This window comes from Hippoglossus hippoglossus, chromosome 8 (genome assembly GCF_009819705.1).
Source record: "Hippoglossus hippoglossus isolate fHipHip1 chromosome 8, fHipHip1.pri, whole genome shotgun sequence".
NCBI lineage: Eukaryota > Metazoa > Chordata > Actinopteri > Pleuronectiformes > Pleuronectidae > Hippoglossus > Hippoglossus hippoglossus.
The window spans coordinates 3,148,039-3,165,857 of NC_047158.1; the positions used below are offsets into that span (position 1 = coordinate 3,148,039).

A 17,819-nucleotide genomic window follows, 5' to 3' on the forward strand; every position below is an offset into this window, starting at 1 on the left:
CACTCACTTAAAATGTGATTCTGCCAGTGTTGTAAGTTATTTTCATTTACTCTTAATCAAGCTAAATATTTAACTGTGCTGGTAGATAAGCTAACCAAACACACCAGAATGTTACTCCACGTGTGTGACGGTGAGGAGAGCAGTATTGAGCTGCCATAGTGAGCATCATACTATATAACTAATGAAGCTCGATTTGCTCCATTGCACAAACGTGTCACCAAGTGATTCTTTCCACTGTTATTCGCTTGTTCTTTTACAGGCTTTGTGCATTTACATATGAGGAATTAACACATATTATTTTGTATGATTTTGTCCATTGTTGCCACTGTAAGTGAACATTTTTTTTATACTGACATTTTTTTTTTATTTGGACACAGTATTTGTGGTGTCACATGTTGTAAATGTACAGAATGTAGTTACTATGTATTTGCAAGTCATTCAGCTTCTTACAAAGTCTCTTTGAGAGATCTGACACAAAATAAAAAAGTATGTGTTTGTAGATTATAATAATCGTGATATAGCACACTTCAAGTGTCATATTCAAAGTATTTACCTGGAATAATGATAGTAAAACAATAGTCTGTCCCAGCTCACATGTTCACTCAGATTTATTTTACTTATGTTATGCACACGGAACTATATATGTGATGATGATGTACAAATTAGATGTGTAAATAAAATGCATTTGCTTTGGCATGATGAAGTTGGTTTGGTTGTGTGGTGCTTTCCTCAGAGTATTATCAGGTACAACAATCATATGTTGCTTCTAGTATCCGGCTGGAGTAACCTGTTGTTTTGACCCCTGTCCATCCCTCTTCCATGTCTTTTTTTTTTTATTTAGCTCCATGGTCCCTTAAAGTGTGGTGGGATGGTTACTCCTCCAACTGACGTGCGTGGACCCAGGTTTTCGGTTCATGTGTGTCTACTTTTAAAGTGGATCAGGCCCCCTTCAGAAGGATCGCTGTGCATGGAACCGCAACTGCTGCAGGAGAGTCTGCTCTCTCCTAGAAATGCTTTGAGGGCATTGAGCCCCTATAAGCCTCCCCTTCAGACACACACTCAGACACATACACACAATAGAGCAAAGTGGGAGGTGAATTAGCAGAATTTGTCCTGATTGTCCTCTATTAATTTTGGGGAAATACAATTCTGGTAAAGTGAAATATGACTTAGTTTTAAACTTAAAGTTGGTTCACAATTCAAGACAGATTTGGTCTAGAATTACAGGAATCAAATCATCTAATTTTCTTTAATTGTTTTTACATTTACGTTTTTGATCGTAGTAGTTCAAAGTAATCTCAGAGGTTTTAAAAAGGCACAAAATACCAGAGGAAAATAAATGTATGTGATGCCATTATTCTTAGTAAAATACGGAATGCAAACAAACATTAGAACTATAGACATCTATAAGGAGAAAAGACAGAAATATCCGTAAATGTGTCTGGTGTGGCATGTTAAAATTCTATATTTGCTGTTTGATCTTTTCTTATTTTCTCCATTTTGACTGTGTTTCTTGGATAATACATACTCTGTATGAACTTAGTATTTTTATTTCATTCACAATACACTTGTACTTGTACTTTAATTTCTATATTCACTTTTTTAGATTTAATTCTTCATTGCTTTATTCACTGTATTATATTCTATTACATCTATATTGTATTGTACTGTAATCTTGGAGCAAGCTGGCACAATAATTTCAGAAGAATTAATAAAGTCTTATCTTGCATGTGTTTTTCTATATATATAGGAATAGAACATAATGTTAATTTTATCTGAACACATATACCTATAAATAGTAAAGCCATAGAAACGGATCTTGCTGTGGTCTCTTAATTTTTTCCAGCGTGTATGTTGTCACACTCCGGTCCAGCAGGCGGCAGTAATGACCTGCATGCTTCGATATGTCCGCAAGCAAAATGCTCATTTCACCGAAGCAATATTTTTCTTTTCGGAAGAAGATCCCGACAAAGCGGCCCTATTTCTTTTCATCCAGAAAAGTCGAAGAACCTGAAAAGCGACGATGTACGCCCGAACAAACACCGGCAGCGCACATGGAGACTTTCAGGATCGAAACGGAGTAAATTATGTGACATCGACAGAGACCTTCGGTCACTGCTCTCAATTGTTCTGGAAAAAGGATCCCAACGACTCCGGAGTAAGAAAGCCAGCTGCCACCAGCCTTAGCTAGCTCACAGCTAGCTGCACCAGACGGCTAACGGGGCTACATTTTACTGAAAGTCGGGGGAATTGTTACTTAAGCATGGCTGCTGAATTGGTTTAGCAACACCGGGTTATCTCAAGCTACAAGATAGCCCTCGGAAGACCTCCTTTCTCTCCCTGCAAACACGACCATCGTCACGCTGAGTGGCTCTTGGCCTAGTTGACTATTAGCTTCCGAGCTAAGTGGCTAGTACTCATGAGCTCCTGCCCACTGTGTATCTATTACACCACTTAAATGGTTTGGTGAAGTTTGCATTGGACATGTGCTGCGGTCTGGAACTAGGAAGGAGGTTTGGGTGAATGTGTTTTTAATGGAGCCAAACATTACCGAGCCGATGCTAACACCAGACAACTCTGCTTAGCTAACAACAGAGCTCCGTGCAAACACGGCCAGCGGGTTTTCTTCCGAGCACAGCCGCGCGTGTAAAAGCTGACCGGGAGCCGCGGGGAGGTCAGCTCCTGCACCGCGGTCCAGGGTTTTTTTATTGGAGCAGTGGGAGCAGAGGTGCACACACTCGGCCTGTGATATTGTTAGCGAACAGCGCAAAGTAAACACGGGCAGGCTGTCCCACAGGAAGCGGCGGCGGAAGACGCCCCGCGGAGGACTTTGAAAGAGCTCTTTGTGATGCCAGACTGTGCGGTTCATTCATGGTGGCTCTCATCTGCACACACACCCACACGTTCAGCTACACCTCCTCACATTTGTTTATTTTTCTCCAGATTTGAATGTGAGCCACCTGACAGGCTACTTTTATATCGTCGACACGTGCAAGTCAAATTATTTTGATACCACTATGTGTTCCCACAGGGAAGCTGACTCCCTGGGCAGGTGGCATCACTTTATTCAGGCCTTGCTCTAAAACACTCGTTCTCCCTCCATTATTTGTGTGTTTACTCACACTCGCTGCATCGCTGAAATGATCATTTAACACCAGGGATTTTAATTGTGTTATATGGTCTAACTAGACAACATTTGTCAGTTGTGTCAGTCTCACACATCTCAGCAATGGGAGCTTCTTCTGAGTCTTTGCATCAAAAGCCACACTTGAATTATAGAAGTAGTTCTTGTAGAGGAAGTGCTGAGGGAGACTGATGATCAGGTTAGTCAAGAGAGATAATTTCCCCCGTTTTGTTGTCTTCAAAGCGTGGTACCATACATTTCTTTTGCTGTGACATTTTAAATATTTTTCACTCTTCTGATACCTACATCAACTTTGGCAGAAAGAGTTAAATTAATTGTAACGTTGACAACATATTCACAGCATAAAATGCAAATGAAATACAGGAATGCTGCAGGTTGTTTTACACCGGCACACATTTTTGCAGTGCACCCAAATTACCTGTCCTTACAGAACATAAGCCATATACGTTTATTTCAGCCGTTCTGTGTGCACAGTTCTGATATTGCAGGAGGCCGTACGTCTCAGCCTTTTACTGAATGCCAGTATCACTCAGAGATCGTGGAAAAGTTGCGTTGCTCTGCATCATGAGCAGCGTCTCGTTATTTTGTCATCTGTATTATCAGGTTGCTTCCGTGTGCCACGTAAATGTTGTCGAATTGTTGAGTGGTTTTGTCTTACGGCAGCCCTTTTAGTCTGTTGACAAAGTCATGAAGATATATATAATATTATAATATATATATATATATATTATAATATAATGCTCCGTCAAACTTAAAGAGTTGTATTTGCAAAAGATGCGGCAAAATGATGTGTGGGAAATATGGTGCTGTACAACTAACAAATTATATGAGAGAACTTGTTCACCTGCAGATATGTCGGACCTCTGGCAGGAAGAAGGTTGTGTTGGTTGACCTCAGGGTGACACGTACTAGACTGCTGCTCCTCCTTTTTTTTTTTTTTAAATACACAGTGGGTATACAGCTGATTGAATTGTGCGTCCTAATGAAGCATAGTCGGATGACTGCTTGATAGTTTTAGTCGTGTATGGACTGAGTTGCATTTGTACTTGCATTCAGCAGAATATCTTGAAGAGAACAAGCATTTCTATAGTCTGCCTTCTGCAATATTAATATAAATTGGGGTTGGACGACAAATTCAAAATATCGTACCACTTCTAAAATCAGAAATATTAGTTTCCAAACACTGCTCGCTGCATCTTTGCACAGATCAATGACTTGTTGATATTGTTCTCTGCTCTAAGCTGTCCCTTTTCTTCTCTCACAGCCGAGTTCGACCATCAGTTGGTGTGATCAGCTCCCTTCGTCCTCAGCAGCCCTCACCACCTCCAGTCTCTCCGCAGCGTCACTGACAACCTCCAGTCTTTCCCTGGACTCCAGAGCACCAGCCCCGGCAACGACAACGGTGCCAGATGACTTGGAATCGGACGAGAGGCCATACATCTGTGACATGTGCACCTGCACCTACAAGCACGCCAGCTCCCTGCTCAACCACAAGCTCACACACAAGACAGGAGACTTCAGGTAGGAACTTGAGACTCAAAAGCCGTTTTCAGACATGAACTCTGGAAAATGTCTGAATAGTTGGGTATGGACATTCTCTGGACTTTGCCTTTCACATATGGACACCGCTGCCAGAGACTAAGTCAGATGGGTTCACAAAAACAGTACTGGGGCAGACACCCAGGGAGTCATGCACAGTTCCCCAAGTTGTCTTCCCCCATGCAGAATGCACAGCGCTGGGACATGGACTCAGGGACCACGGACAGCTCCACTGCCCAAGCCAGACGGCTCACAGCCTGTCCACAGCGTCACAAAGCCCGGGGAAGACTCCCAGGGAGCCATGCACAGCTCCACTGAGTCCACTAACGATGTTCATTTTAGGTCTTTTCATACATGTTTGGACGTAAAAAGGCGGGTTTTTTTTATTTTTATATAATTTTTTACTGTTTTTACAGGGTCTGTCAATAATTTACAGCTCCTCTCTGTGTCTATCATTCGCGCTGCACACTGCCAATCGAGCACGCCCCGCCATCTCCTTCAGTATTCTGTCCATACATTGTCTAAATTTACAAATTCTGATGTTTTTACCCTGTCTGAGATTACACATGTGTCTGATGACACTGTTTGTGTGTGAGTGCGTGTATGTATGGTTGTCTGGGTTTCAGAGACAGAGAAGTGAGCAGCAGAGTCAGTCTGTGTGTGGTGCTGTTACCTTTCCATCAAGTTCTGTAACTCTCATACAGAAGCTGCGCAATTCTTTAATAGTAATCCACTGCCAGTGATAAATTGGGCCCCAGGACAAACGTGATCACTAAAAGCGGTTTCCAGTATACTAGCATTTTGTTGGCAGGCGGCACAAAATTGGACAGAGATTGATGGATAATTTATGCAGGAAAAAATGTGAATATGAATATGTGGAGTTAAATGCATGTCTGAAAGCAGCTGCAGATAGTCCAAATGAGAATTTTCTGCCCACCAGCTTCCCAGTGTATGGAGTTGATGTCAATAAATCCGTGTTGTTGGAAAAGACACAGAACTCCGACCACCTCACTGTAAACCGAGAGCATCAGTTGAGTGCCTGAAATGATTTAACAACTTTTCTTCTCCAAATTTCAGATGCGACTTTTGCAGCAAGCCCTACACCAACTACATGTCCCTACGCAACCATATGCGAATTCACGGTCAGAAGCGCTACGTGTGCGACTTGTGCGGGAAGGCCTTCCGTTTGGCCCGGTACCTCCGTAACCACCAGAGGATCCACGACGACGGACCCAACCGCTTTGATTGTCCCTCTTGCTGTAAGAGCTACAGGACCATGCTAGAGCTGGCCCAGCATCGCTGCACCGCTGCTACAACTAACCAGGTGGGTGTGTGTGAGAAAGTGCATGGAGACGAGCGCATGATGCTTGGATGACAAGTGTGTTGGGCTGCGTTAATATTGCTTATGTCCGAATTTTCTGGGACAGCAAAGTTTTAATAAACCATGCGAGAGCTTTTGTATTTTCTATCTCAATGAAATGTGATATCTGATTACAGGTTTTGTTTTGCTACATAAATGCTTGCTTAATGCGATCGATACAAAGTTCATGAATTCTTCTAGCAGAGAAGATGAACAAAATCTTTGCTTATCGCCTGCACTAACCTAATCAACCATTCCTCTAGGACTTATCTGACCTTTGCTCTTCTTTTATTTCACTCATCTTCTATCAAGATGTTATTTTCATTATACTTAAGATTAACATTCATACAGCATCTAACAAATATTTGCTGTGGAAAGATATAGTGGAGTAATGCCTCTCTGCCTTCCTCTGTAGACATTTTTACAGATGAAGTCTGCACAATGGGGTCCAGACAGGTGTATGTTAATGTTAGAGCATGCGAGTGCCCCCTGTGAAACTGAAGGCCCTCTCTATGTTTATAAAACGAAATAGCGCCAGCCTTAAATTCGCATCCAGATGGATAAGCTTAGTGTTAACTCTTTTCACACTACACATATGTTTTAGTGACATATGTTTTTAAATTACACATTAACCGACCAAAGGACCTCACATTGCGGCTCAGACACTGACCACACTTTTACCAGACTGCAGAATTATTTGTTTGTTGGTTCTCCTTTCCTCAAGATAACATCATTCAGTTGTGGTTGTGTCTAGGGGCCTTTTTTCTTGGCTTCACTCCACAGACTGAAAGGGCAACACAAAGGGAGGTGTGGTGTTTTTTTCCACACCTCAACATCTTTTTAAACAGCTGTAGTTATATTCAATATACTGTATGAACACTGTCTTTTGCACAAGAGGAAATGCTTTGTTTGTCTGGGGCTATTTTCAGTGAAGGACTAATGCACAATAAGAAATGTATACTAGGACCCTAGAATATTACATTTTCTGTAAGAATAGTTTTTCTAATTAACAAAAGTAATTCATTGTACAGTAACTTGCTCGAAATCCCAAGCACATTAATTCCATGTATTGGTGTTGTGATGCACAACATGCACTTCTTTACGTGATGTTTCTACCTTAGCAGTGTTTAAATACAGCCTGTTTTCATTCGGTTCGTCACTCTTCCGATGCAGATTTAGAATATTAATTACAAATATCTTGATTATATCGCCTTTTTCTTTCCCCAATTTTGAGTGTCCTGTTCCAGTTCCTACCCTGCAGCTCTTGTCACTGTTAACTCTGTGGTTGGCCTGAGCACAGTGTCACTAGGCACCAGCTCCTGCCAGCAAAGAGCTTCAGCCGGAGGGCCGTATATCTGCCACGCAACCTTTCCCACTTCTACCTCCCTTCCTGACATCCCACGAGGGGTCGGTTTTGCAAAAAGGAAAACCAAAAAGATCTCTGTCCACAAAAGCGTTTTGACTCCCTATTGGTTTTAATCCCTCTCCCTGACCTGAAAAAATGCATAACACATAATACCCACATACAATGGGGATGTGCCTGCAGGTGTACACAGGAAGGCATGCACGGCACGCCCCACCCTATTCCCGCAGGACACAGGAATTGTCGCCGACTAATGCTTGTTCGCAGTTGTAGCAGCAGTGTTTAAAAACTATTTTAGCGGCTCTAAAATTGAGCTTTTGAAAGTTAAATCCTACATCCAGAATAATCCACTATGAGTACCACTAGGGCTGCACAATATTAGGAAAACATGCGATAACCTTGTTTAATATTGCAATGGCGATATGACTTGTGATAATTCGACATAAACGGTCCCTGGCTACGGATGCAGGGACCACGGACAGCTCCACAGCCCGAGGGAGAAGGCCAACAGCCCGGCCACAGCGCCACAATGTCCGGGGCAGACACCAGGGAGCCATGCACAGCTCCACTAAGTCTACTTACAGTGTTAATTGGGGTCTTTTCATACTTTTATACAGTTTTTGGCAGCTCTGTCTGTAATTTACTGCTCCTCTCTGTGACTCTACCGACCACGCCGCCATCTCCTCCAGGTTAACAATAACTATAAACACCAGGAACAGAACATAAATCGGAATTCATCAGGTTTTTATAAAGATCAGCTCCCAGTGTGAGTGTTAAGAAAAGAACAGAGGATCAGAATCTCTTGACCAGCGGAGTAATGCGCCTTGATGCTGCCCAGGGGGGCCATCGCGTGTGTGTGTGTGCGTGTGTGTGCGTGTGTGTGTGAGTGTGAGCACACGGCGGATAGCGCTGTAAATACTGCTGCATACAGCTATACAATGCAGCAATTGAGCTTAACACCAACCTAGTGATCTCTTAAGTTATAATGACAAGATTGAAAGGAACTGATCATTATGAAACTGTACTCACCTGTATGTTTGAGGTGGCCTTCTGGTTCTCAATTAACTGTATGAAAAATGAGAGCAAGCATAAGCTAAATGCATTGTTGTAATGCAAGTAGTCTGTTCTCTCAGATGTATCTCCACAGTGTGGCAGAACGGTCAGGCTGTACCTATCAACATTCTGCTGTAAGGGACAAAACGCAACGGCTAGGTGGATTTCCTGTGAATGTTTTACAATTATCTTGGGAAGTGCTAAGTGATCGACATTTAACAGGTTAATTTGCCTCAAAGAGAACAGCACAAATCCAATTGATCCAAGTTCTCATTACAACTTGACCATTTTCAGGCAGAAGGTTGTTGTTGTAACAGTAACAGGTGGAAAGCAGAAAGGGAAGTAGAGTGTCATGCTCTTGCCCACAGCCTACTTCCTGTAAGTCAAACTGATGCAGGTAATGCTGACTTCACTGAACGGATGTGATGGTCTTGGGAGTGCGTTGTCTATTGCAAACCATTTACTGTAGTTTTGTTCTGTACCTGAGTTACCGTACCTAAAACCAGTCTGGTCATCTCCTCTGACCTCACCTACAGGGCACCTCCATCCACAGAGCTGCTGCTTTCTTCTTGGTTTTGGCTCCACCATGAGTGAAAACTCTAGAGACTGCTGTGTGTATGAAAATACCTGGAGATCAGCAGTTTCAGAAACTTTAAACAATCCTGTCTGACACCGTCAATCAAGCCATGGTCTAAGTCACTGAGTTCACATTTTTTAACCGGCTGCTACATGATTGGACGATTACACAAATAAGCAGGTTTAAACCGATGTTCCTTATAAAGTGCTTGGAGAGTGCGCACAGATAAATATACAGTACAATAACTTTCAGCAGTGCTTGTTGTGTAGAGGATAAACAGTGTAAAACCTGACTTATGTGGAAGATAATCTTTATCCTTAATTGTTCTTGACAAATTAGTGACACAATTGCTGTTTTGCACTAGGAAATACTTTGCTATTTTTTACACTTTTTATGTTTTCAAGTTATAAGTTATAATTGCTTCTGTGGTAACCTTGATGTGGTCCACTTTTGGGGAGTGTGAGTGCATATGCATGTATGGCAAGGTGTGTTTGGCATTATTTGCTTTGATGAAATGTGCATGTGACATGTAGCCAATTTTTCGGGACACTCCTTTCTCCAGCTACAGTTTCTTACAAGCAGCCTGCTTGGCAGAGCGTGTCTCAGAGTTAGACCAGGGTTAGGCTAGTGTAGGCAAAGGATCAGGGTTAAGATATGAGAAAATAGATACAATTCAGTTGATTTTCCTCACAAGTATAGTAATCCAATTATGTGTCTGTGTGTGTGTGCGTGCGCTTGTGTCTGTGTGTGCGTGGGGTTGGTTCATAAGAACCGGTTCAACTGCCCGTCCTGCTTTAAGAGCTACAGAACCATGCTGGACCTGGCCCAGCACCGCTGCAGCGCCGCGGCCAAAAACCAGGTTGGTGTGAGCATGAGCAAGCGAGCGTGCGTGCGTGTGTGTGTATGTCGTGCGTGTTTTGTGTGAGGCAGAGTCAGTTGTTTGAGGTTTAGCAGTGAGGAAGGGCCAACTTGTGCAAGTTTTGGATGTGGTGGTCACATAAAAAATTTGATTAACTGGTGAACAGTTGATGCACCTGCCTGCGATGTATCTGTTTTTAAACCTCTTTTACAACATGGCTGTGCAACATGAAATCCTTATGACAAATTCTTCTTCAAAATTGTTTCTCTTTTTGTTTCAGTGTCACTACAGTGGTGGCAAACATCACAGTGATGACTGATCACTGTTGTCCGACCATTACATCTAAAATTCCATGCACACACATTTGGAAGTTATTAAAGCTCATCAGAATTAGGAAAGTTTTACAACCCTAAAATGTGGATCTCATTTTTTTTTTACCACCAGGATGAAAGCTACAATAGCAACATTCATGCCCGCTAAATCTGTGCTTATCTCCCGATTCAACGCTATCATGATTCGTGACATGTATTGTGATTTGATTTTAGTAGTTATGGTAATTTGTTTACCTTTTTAAAACATTACACCATGAGGAAAAATCAAATATTACATTTTAAGAGATTGCGCAGTATATCATGAGTCATATTTTCCTAACACAATGCATATAACAAAAAATCTGACTTTGGGATTACCACTTAAGATATCGGCAGGTCATAGGTCAATGTAGCAGTCCTGCAAGTAAAATGTTATAACGTTAAGCACTGTCATAATAAAGTTAAATAAATAATTGTTCTAAATAGTCAAATGAATCAAACATTGGGGCTTTTATTTTGAAATACCCCCTTGTCTGAAGCAGCAAGTGTTCATTTAGGTGCTGAGAATTTCAAGCTTCTGGTAAACAAAGGGACAGATAGCAACAGTTAGCTCTCCGGTTCACTTGATGATCCTAACAGGCTAACTACCTCAGTTTAAATTACATTGTAAATAACGTTCCAGAATCAGCAAAGTGAATCTAAAATTGAATCTGTGATCTAAAAAATTTAAATGCTATTCTTAATTGAATTCTCAGTAATGGGGTGGTCGTTTGTGGCCACAGCTCATTTTTGCACAAAGGCCCCCCGGTGGGTGAGGTCACTCCTGGCCAGTAGGAACAGCTTTAGATGAAGCTTTAAAATGAAAGCACTCATGAAGGGTCAAGTCTGCCTTTAATACTGAAACTAATAAAGTCCAGAGTATACAATGGGTGACGAGATTCACAGTTAAAAACGTCCCGTTGATGGTTTAATGCGTGGTAAAAGGACTTCCTACTTCAACTTGAACTTGTCCTGCTGAAAGGCAGTCCCAGATAACTACAACGGCACATTAATGTTTTATTTTCACTTCCAAGTCAGTGTTCCTCTCATTTCATTTAATATCTCCCATTGTCTTGCGGGGCTCCCAAATTCTAAACATCCCCGACATGAATGATGGTCTGCATTGGGTCCAAAGTTGTAGAGGAAAAAAAAAAAAACTGAATTTCCTACAAGCATGAATTTCCAAGTGTGAAGCTTAGATGTCTCCTGTAGCTCTAAACCTTCAGGAAAAAGCTCAGTTAATAGAAGGTTAGGTTAAACTTGCTTAGAACATTTTTTATTCTTTCTTTCAGGGACAGGTAGACAGGGCAAGCATCTTCTGTAGTTGTCATGGTTACAGAAGAAGCTATGGTTTCTAGATGTGGTCATTTGGTAAATATTTGTGAGTGTATTTGTGTGTGTATGCGTGTACAATTTGATCACTCCATCCCGTCATATTAATAGTTTGAAAGAAGTGAGGGTAGTGATAATGAGACTGAACCACAACTGAAACACGAATTTCAGACATTTGCACTGAAGATAACAGGAGATTGAAGGATCTGATGTATTGTGGAGGAAAACAACAGGTCATCACATTCATCTGTCACGTCTCCTCCACGCTATCCGATGTCTGTGTGTATTTCTGCTATGAATGTTGCACAAAGCTGTGTGCAAAACTGAAATTGTCTTCCTCCTGTCTTTCGATCTTCACCCTGTCCCTCCATCCAGTCTGGCAGTCGCCGGTCCAATTTCGGCGTCACTCCTCGCCGTCAGCAGCAGCGGCAGAACAACGCTAACGCCATGATGCAACAGCAGCATGCAGGACACGGTCGGCAGGAATCTCTTCCCTCCCACTGCGTGTCACCAATGTCTCAGGGCGGGCAAGGCGGCAACGTGGCCAGCCAGTCCGTACCCGACCCCCACCAGGTAAGGAGGAGAAATCTGGTCACATGGGCAACACAAGCACTGAGGAATCATTACTGGTTTTATGATATTTGCAGTCACTTTGAGAGGGTGTGTTGATCTGTGTGTTCCTAGCAGGGCCGTCCCAGTTCAGTGTCCTCCCAGAGCAGCCAGCAGAGCATGAGGAGCTCCTCCTCCAACAAACACGTCTCCTCCTCCAGCGCCGCCCCATCCTCCTCTTACTCCCTGCTTCAGCCCCTGGTGCCTGAGGTAAAGGAGATGAGCTTGGGATACACTAGGCTGAGCGCCAACCCTATGGTAGGAGAGAGAACCGCCACACACCCGCCACCCACTGTCTGCTGGCTAGCTGCCTTCTCCCTGTCTGCCTACTAACATCAGGAGAGAGAGGGACTAATGTTTCAGTGCTGTCTGTGTCCACTGGGACTCTGTCCTACAGCTAACCTTTTGTCAGAAAACTGCTTTGTTCCGTAGGGAGGCCTGGTGGACACAGTACTAAATCTCTTGGTTTTGGTCTGTTGTTTTTAATTCAAAGCATTTTGGGCAAAATGCCTTCCCTTTTTTTTATGAAGTTCAAAAAGACCAATAGAGTGGGGTCCGCTGTGCGTAGACATCCTAGTGTTGGTGTGCATCATTTAGCTGCGGCATACATTGAAACTAGACAATAGTCAAGTGTCAGGCCACAAATACATCTCTTTATTTTAAATCCCCTGTCCTGAACTCATAGCTCAACTGAGGGGTGGATCATTTTGTTTGGATTCCCTGATCAAATTGTTTGGCAACAACCATTTTCTCATTACAATTAAAGTTGCGGCTTTTCCCTTGGATAAGCAGGGAAATGCTGCAGTCAAGTTCAGGAGAGCTGCGCTTCAACAGAAGCAGGCTGGGATAAACAGCACTAAGCTAATCCTTAAGAAGCCTAAAACTAACATCAGCTAATGTCAGCAGCCAAGGTGCACAACTCCCATAACCCGTTAGAAGGTAACTTATATCCGTGCTTTAATCAGATGTGACATACCAACGGTAATCATTATTACTGTTAGAGGAAAGCAGTCATCACACTGTTAGTCAGAGGCTAAAGAACAGCAGTCTAAGAGCACTTCACACCTACCTTGTGTGGTCCAAACCTTCAGACTTTTCAGGAGCGAAAGGTGCCTCGGGCCACCAGACCAAACTTTCCTCCGACCAAAAGAGATGGTCTCGGTCTGAACTAGGACTGCAACAAATACTATATTTAATCATTTATAAATATAGTTGGCAACTAATTTCGTAATCGATTAGTTGATTTATAATGAGCGGCACACATCGTGGCAGCGTCTCCTGAGGTGGGGGCCGTAAACCAGCCAATCCTGTGCCTTGTTTAGCTAAAAGTGACGACGCCATTTCCTCTCTGGAGTTAACGTCTGAAAAATGGATACAAGGCTTAACTTTTACTGTGAACAATAATAATATTTGTATAAAATATATATAATATCATTCTGACCTGTTAAAACAATCATTAATTCTGTTTTAACTACTCAAAACTTTTCAACATCTGTAATTACATAGTACGATTCAAACTAGCTCTTTTATTCGTGTGTGTGTGTGTGTGATTGCTCATTATAGATATCTACAATTCAGTTGAAATATTACACTAATTATATTATAATCTTTAATTCCAGTTCAACACATCTTTAATTCGCCTCAATTTAAGATACCTTAAATTAAGTTCTGAGAATGGTGTTGTAGGTATCATGAACATAATATAATCATTAAGTGGCCGATGTCTGTAATACATATAGAACCAGCATTGCACAAGAAGATGAAGTTGCTTTTCAAATGAACTGCTGGAAAGGGTCAAATGTAGCTTTTGGCTTTTTATCTTTTAATAATCTTTTTTTTTATTAAATAATCAAGATATTTATCTATAATCAAAATAATCATTAATTGCGGCCCTAGTCTGGACTTTGGGAAAAAGTAGCAGAAGCGGCTCACAGGATCACTGCAGGCTTTGCCTCCAGTGATCTCGGATGTTCATTTGGTGCGTTCACACTAGTGTGGAGTACTGCACCTGAAGTTGGTGATGCTGGTAGTAATACCATAGTGATATAATAGTGGCCATCAAATTGACTAAATGAACCAATTCATTAATTTTCTCCATTTAAATGGAAAGAGAACCAGCCACTGAATGGTCAACACACTGACGTCAGACACATTCCTGTCAACTAACCAATCAGTGACGGGGAGCCTCTGTCCATGTAAGTGGTGACATGAAACCTAAATTGGAAAGTGAACCCAATTAACTGGATCAAATGTTACAAAGACATGAAGCTCGGTTCAAACCTTGGTCTGAACTTTCAGGTGAGAAAACGCTATTAGACTAAAAAAGTGTAGAACTAAGAAGAAGAAAGGCCCGACGGAGGATAGAGCTTGAACATCTTCTCCAACATTTCTCTGATTGGCCAGAAAATAAAACCAGCAGACTAAAATCCACTTGATGAGGTCATTCCTTACGTTGGGCTCTAAACTGTTGATGGACTCTGGCGGTAGGAAGCTCTCTAACTCTACTAACCGGGGGCTGTGCTGTTAGCGTAGCTCTTTCTTTCACTCTTTCACACTAATCATTCACTCAGCTTGTGTTGCACATCTCGATGTTGTGTGTGTGGGGCTGCACATGTTTCACAATTCACAACATTTGACTCTTTGTCATTCATGTTGTCTTCTATGGTTTAACACTCAATACGCATCATGGTTACTTTCATAATTGTGTTCCACAGATATTTTTGTCAGTGTAAATAAATGTCTATGGTGATGTTGAGTTATCTGAAAGGTAAATAGGATTGTGATGTTATTTTATCAATGTTTCACCCTTGATTTAGATATCAGTCATTTTATATTAGGAATCTGTCAAATCCAAGTCTCGACCTGATAGAAATATATTCAAAGTTAGAAAGTCCAACCCCAGCTGACAAACTAATGTAGGTCTATGTAAAGAAAGTATTGTCTGCATCACAACTTTGAAATGTAGCTATTTATATATTGTTTAACAAAATAAACTGTAAATGTTGGCGGCTATTTCAGAAAGACCCTGATCACAAAGTTGAAACAAAGATACTATGATTACATCTACAGCTGTCAAAGCTCTAATAGTGCTTCAAATAAATCCACAATATGCACTGTAGCCTCCTGCAAAGTTGTAAAAGTGCATTCCTTTACATTTGTGCAATGCACATTAACCCTCATACCATTGTTTCTGGGTAGAGCAGGACTACATCTGGATGTTATTGCATATTGAACTATCAAATTATAGTATCATCCATTTTTTTTAAGTAAAGGAACAGTCTTTGGTGGTTATTGTGCCAGTTCACCTTCAGATTTGTCTGATAACCTGTCCAACATTTAAACCATCTTCCTTCATTTCCTCCTGTGTAAATGTGCAGACAACAATCCTGAACATTTGGTTTTCCAAGTTTTTCTGAACTCATCTTAACCTCATTCATCCAAACTTCACTAGGTTAGTTAGTTTATCTTATTTAATCTGAAAAGACTGACTGTTTTCTTTTTTCTTTCCTTCCTACCTTCCCTCCCTCCCCCACCTCCCTCTCCCACAGCCGAAGCACCAGGACACTTTCTCTCTGGCCCCCCAGCGGCCCCTCACCACCATCAACCCCATTGGCCACTCCCTTCATCCGAACGGAGCGCCCACGCTCAAGCCTTCCCCCGTGCCACGCACCATCCAGGCCATGCCCTGGGAGCAGCGCTCCCTCTACAATCAATGAGACCTCCACCCCTACCCATCCCCTTCACTTCACATCTGCCGCCACCCCCTCTTCGTCCCCACCCATTTCGGATCCAGCATCAAGGAACGGAGGACTCCAGAGGCGCCCCCTCCTCCACCTCACCCCTCCTTTTGGAACGTTATGTTTGGGATCAGGGACGGGCACTATTGAGAACTAGTTAAGATTGATTACCAAGTAGTTAGGTTAAAAATGTGTTGCCTTGACCCTCATGTATGATCTATGCCATGTACTGGATATAAGTTAAAATGTCCCCTAATCTGTCCTCTCACCGAGAATTTATCCTCCTCCCCCACTCTAGTTATGAAAATATCTATCCTCCCCATTATGAATAGTGTCTCTCCTCACCCCCCACTCTCCTTATCATATGTTAAAAGAAACAAGAGGCTATTTTTTATCAACAGTGTGTTCCAAGCCCTGAACCCTGAAGTTGTCAAAGTAAATGTGACAAAATTCTCCATTCAGTTTGATATGTTTCCGAACATAAAACCCAACTTTTTGCTAAAGGAGGCTTCTGGAAAGTAAAGGGAAAGGGGGAAACAAACTTTTTTTTAAACGTACCCCTTCAACATGCTCCAGAATGAACTTTGTGTATTTTGTGCGTTAGGAGGTGTCATGACTATTTCAAAAAGTCGTTTCCGTTCTGTTTGACGTTACAGCACCCACACCTCTCATCTCTGAGCACCAGGCAACAGCGAGGACCACAACTATTGTTCAGCAAAGCATTTTGGGAAAAGTGCAGTTTGTGCAGTTGGGCTTCTGTGTTGTGAAGTGAACTGAGGCCCCGCTGTCGGAAAAGGACGTGTTCCCTACGCAGCCGCAGCCACAGAATAAGGACAGTGTGGTGCGGTGACCTTCTTTCAACACACAACTGAAAGTTCACTTTTCCTAAATGTGCATCTGAGTGGTGGTGCGTTGTTACTGTAGTTTTACTGACTGTTGGCTGGGAATCAAATCTAGAAGAAACAGTACAGGTCTCCATCCTTTCTGTTCCAAACTCACCGTTAACATGTGTTCCTTTCACTTTAAAGCACTTGAAGACAAGTGCTGTTTAATTATTACTGTTACTGTCTCTGCCACCCATCCCCTCCCTCTGTCTCGAGCTGTGTGTAACATTGCCTTACATCCACCCCTCATCACAACTTACTGACATGATCGTCGGCAGGGAAGACTCAGTGTGGAAATTTTCCCATTGGGTAATAAAATCGTGCAAACACTGGTGTTACTGGTTACACCGGACATTTAACAAGAAATGACGCGTGTTGGCGTGTGTACAGCATTTACTGAGTGAGATCTGGCACGTCAGACTTCTCTGCAGGCAGCCTCACTCTTCTGCTTGCACATGAAGTTGTGTGCAGTGTTAAATTATTTAGACTGTGGCCGTCCACATGTCGTTATTACTTATCATAACTAAAAGATCTTAAAGAGACAAAACATCCAACATTTAATTTATCTTTTAACACCAAATCCTTACAATCCCCGTCGGTCAGCTCTCCTCAATTTCCCTGCGCTGTGACTCTTCTGTAGAGCGAGACGACGCGACCTGAACCTGACGGGACAAAAGACCTGTCGGGCTTTGTAGCCACTGGGTCGGGCTCAGGTCGGGTCGGACAGCAAAACGCAGAGTCACGCTCTACGGAGCAGACACTTTCACTTATTAATTGCAGCGTCACACTAAGTATTGATAATTAGTGACGTGGGCGCTACCACTGATGCACAAAAAAAATGTATTAGTTATGGCCACTGAGGGAGTTCTGCATTCGGTATGTGCCTGAACATCGTGTAACCAGTAACACCGACTACCACGGCAGCCCTTATCGCTGGTGACTTGGCAGCGGAACTGGTGCCTGGTTTGTTTCCGTACCATGGCTGTCAGTGGAAGCTACAGTGGTTAACGG

At 42.4% G+C, this 17,819-nt stretch overlaps 1 protein-coding gene across 6 annotated transcripts; it reads left to right on the forward strand.

Annotated features, from left to right (window-relative positions):
* Nucleotides 1-1,927: 1,927 nt before the first annotated feature.
* LOC117766897 (zinc finger protein 646-like) lies at nucleotides 1,928-17,339 on the forward strand. Of its 6 annotated transcripts, none has more exons than XM_034594333.1 (7): nucleotides 1,928-2,158; nucleotides 4,410-4,666; nucleotides 5,762-6,008; nucleotides 9,807-9,896; nucleotides 11,954-12,151; nucleotides 12,263-12,397; nucleotides 15,736-17,339. In XM_034594333.1, the coding sequence occupies exons 1-7, from the start codon at nucleotides 2,024-2,026 to the stop codon at nucleotides 15,901-15,903; spliced, it is 1,230 nt and encodes a 409-aa protein (XP_034450224.1). In that variant the 5' UTR covers nucleotides 1,928-2,023; the 3' UTR covers nucleotides 15,904-17,339. The 6 variants fall into 6 exon arrangements, with proteins under 6 accessions (XP_034450224.1, XP_034450223.1, XP_034450222.1 ...); XM_034594332.1 differs by having other exon boundaries at nucleotides 12,266-12,445; XM_034594331.1 differs by having other exon boundaries at nucleotides 1,930-2,158; nucleotides 12,263-12,445.
* Nucleotides 17,340-17,819: the final 480 nt, after the last annotated feature.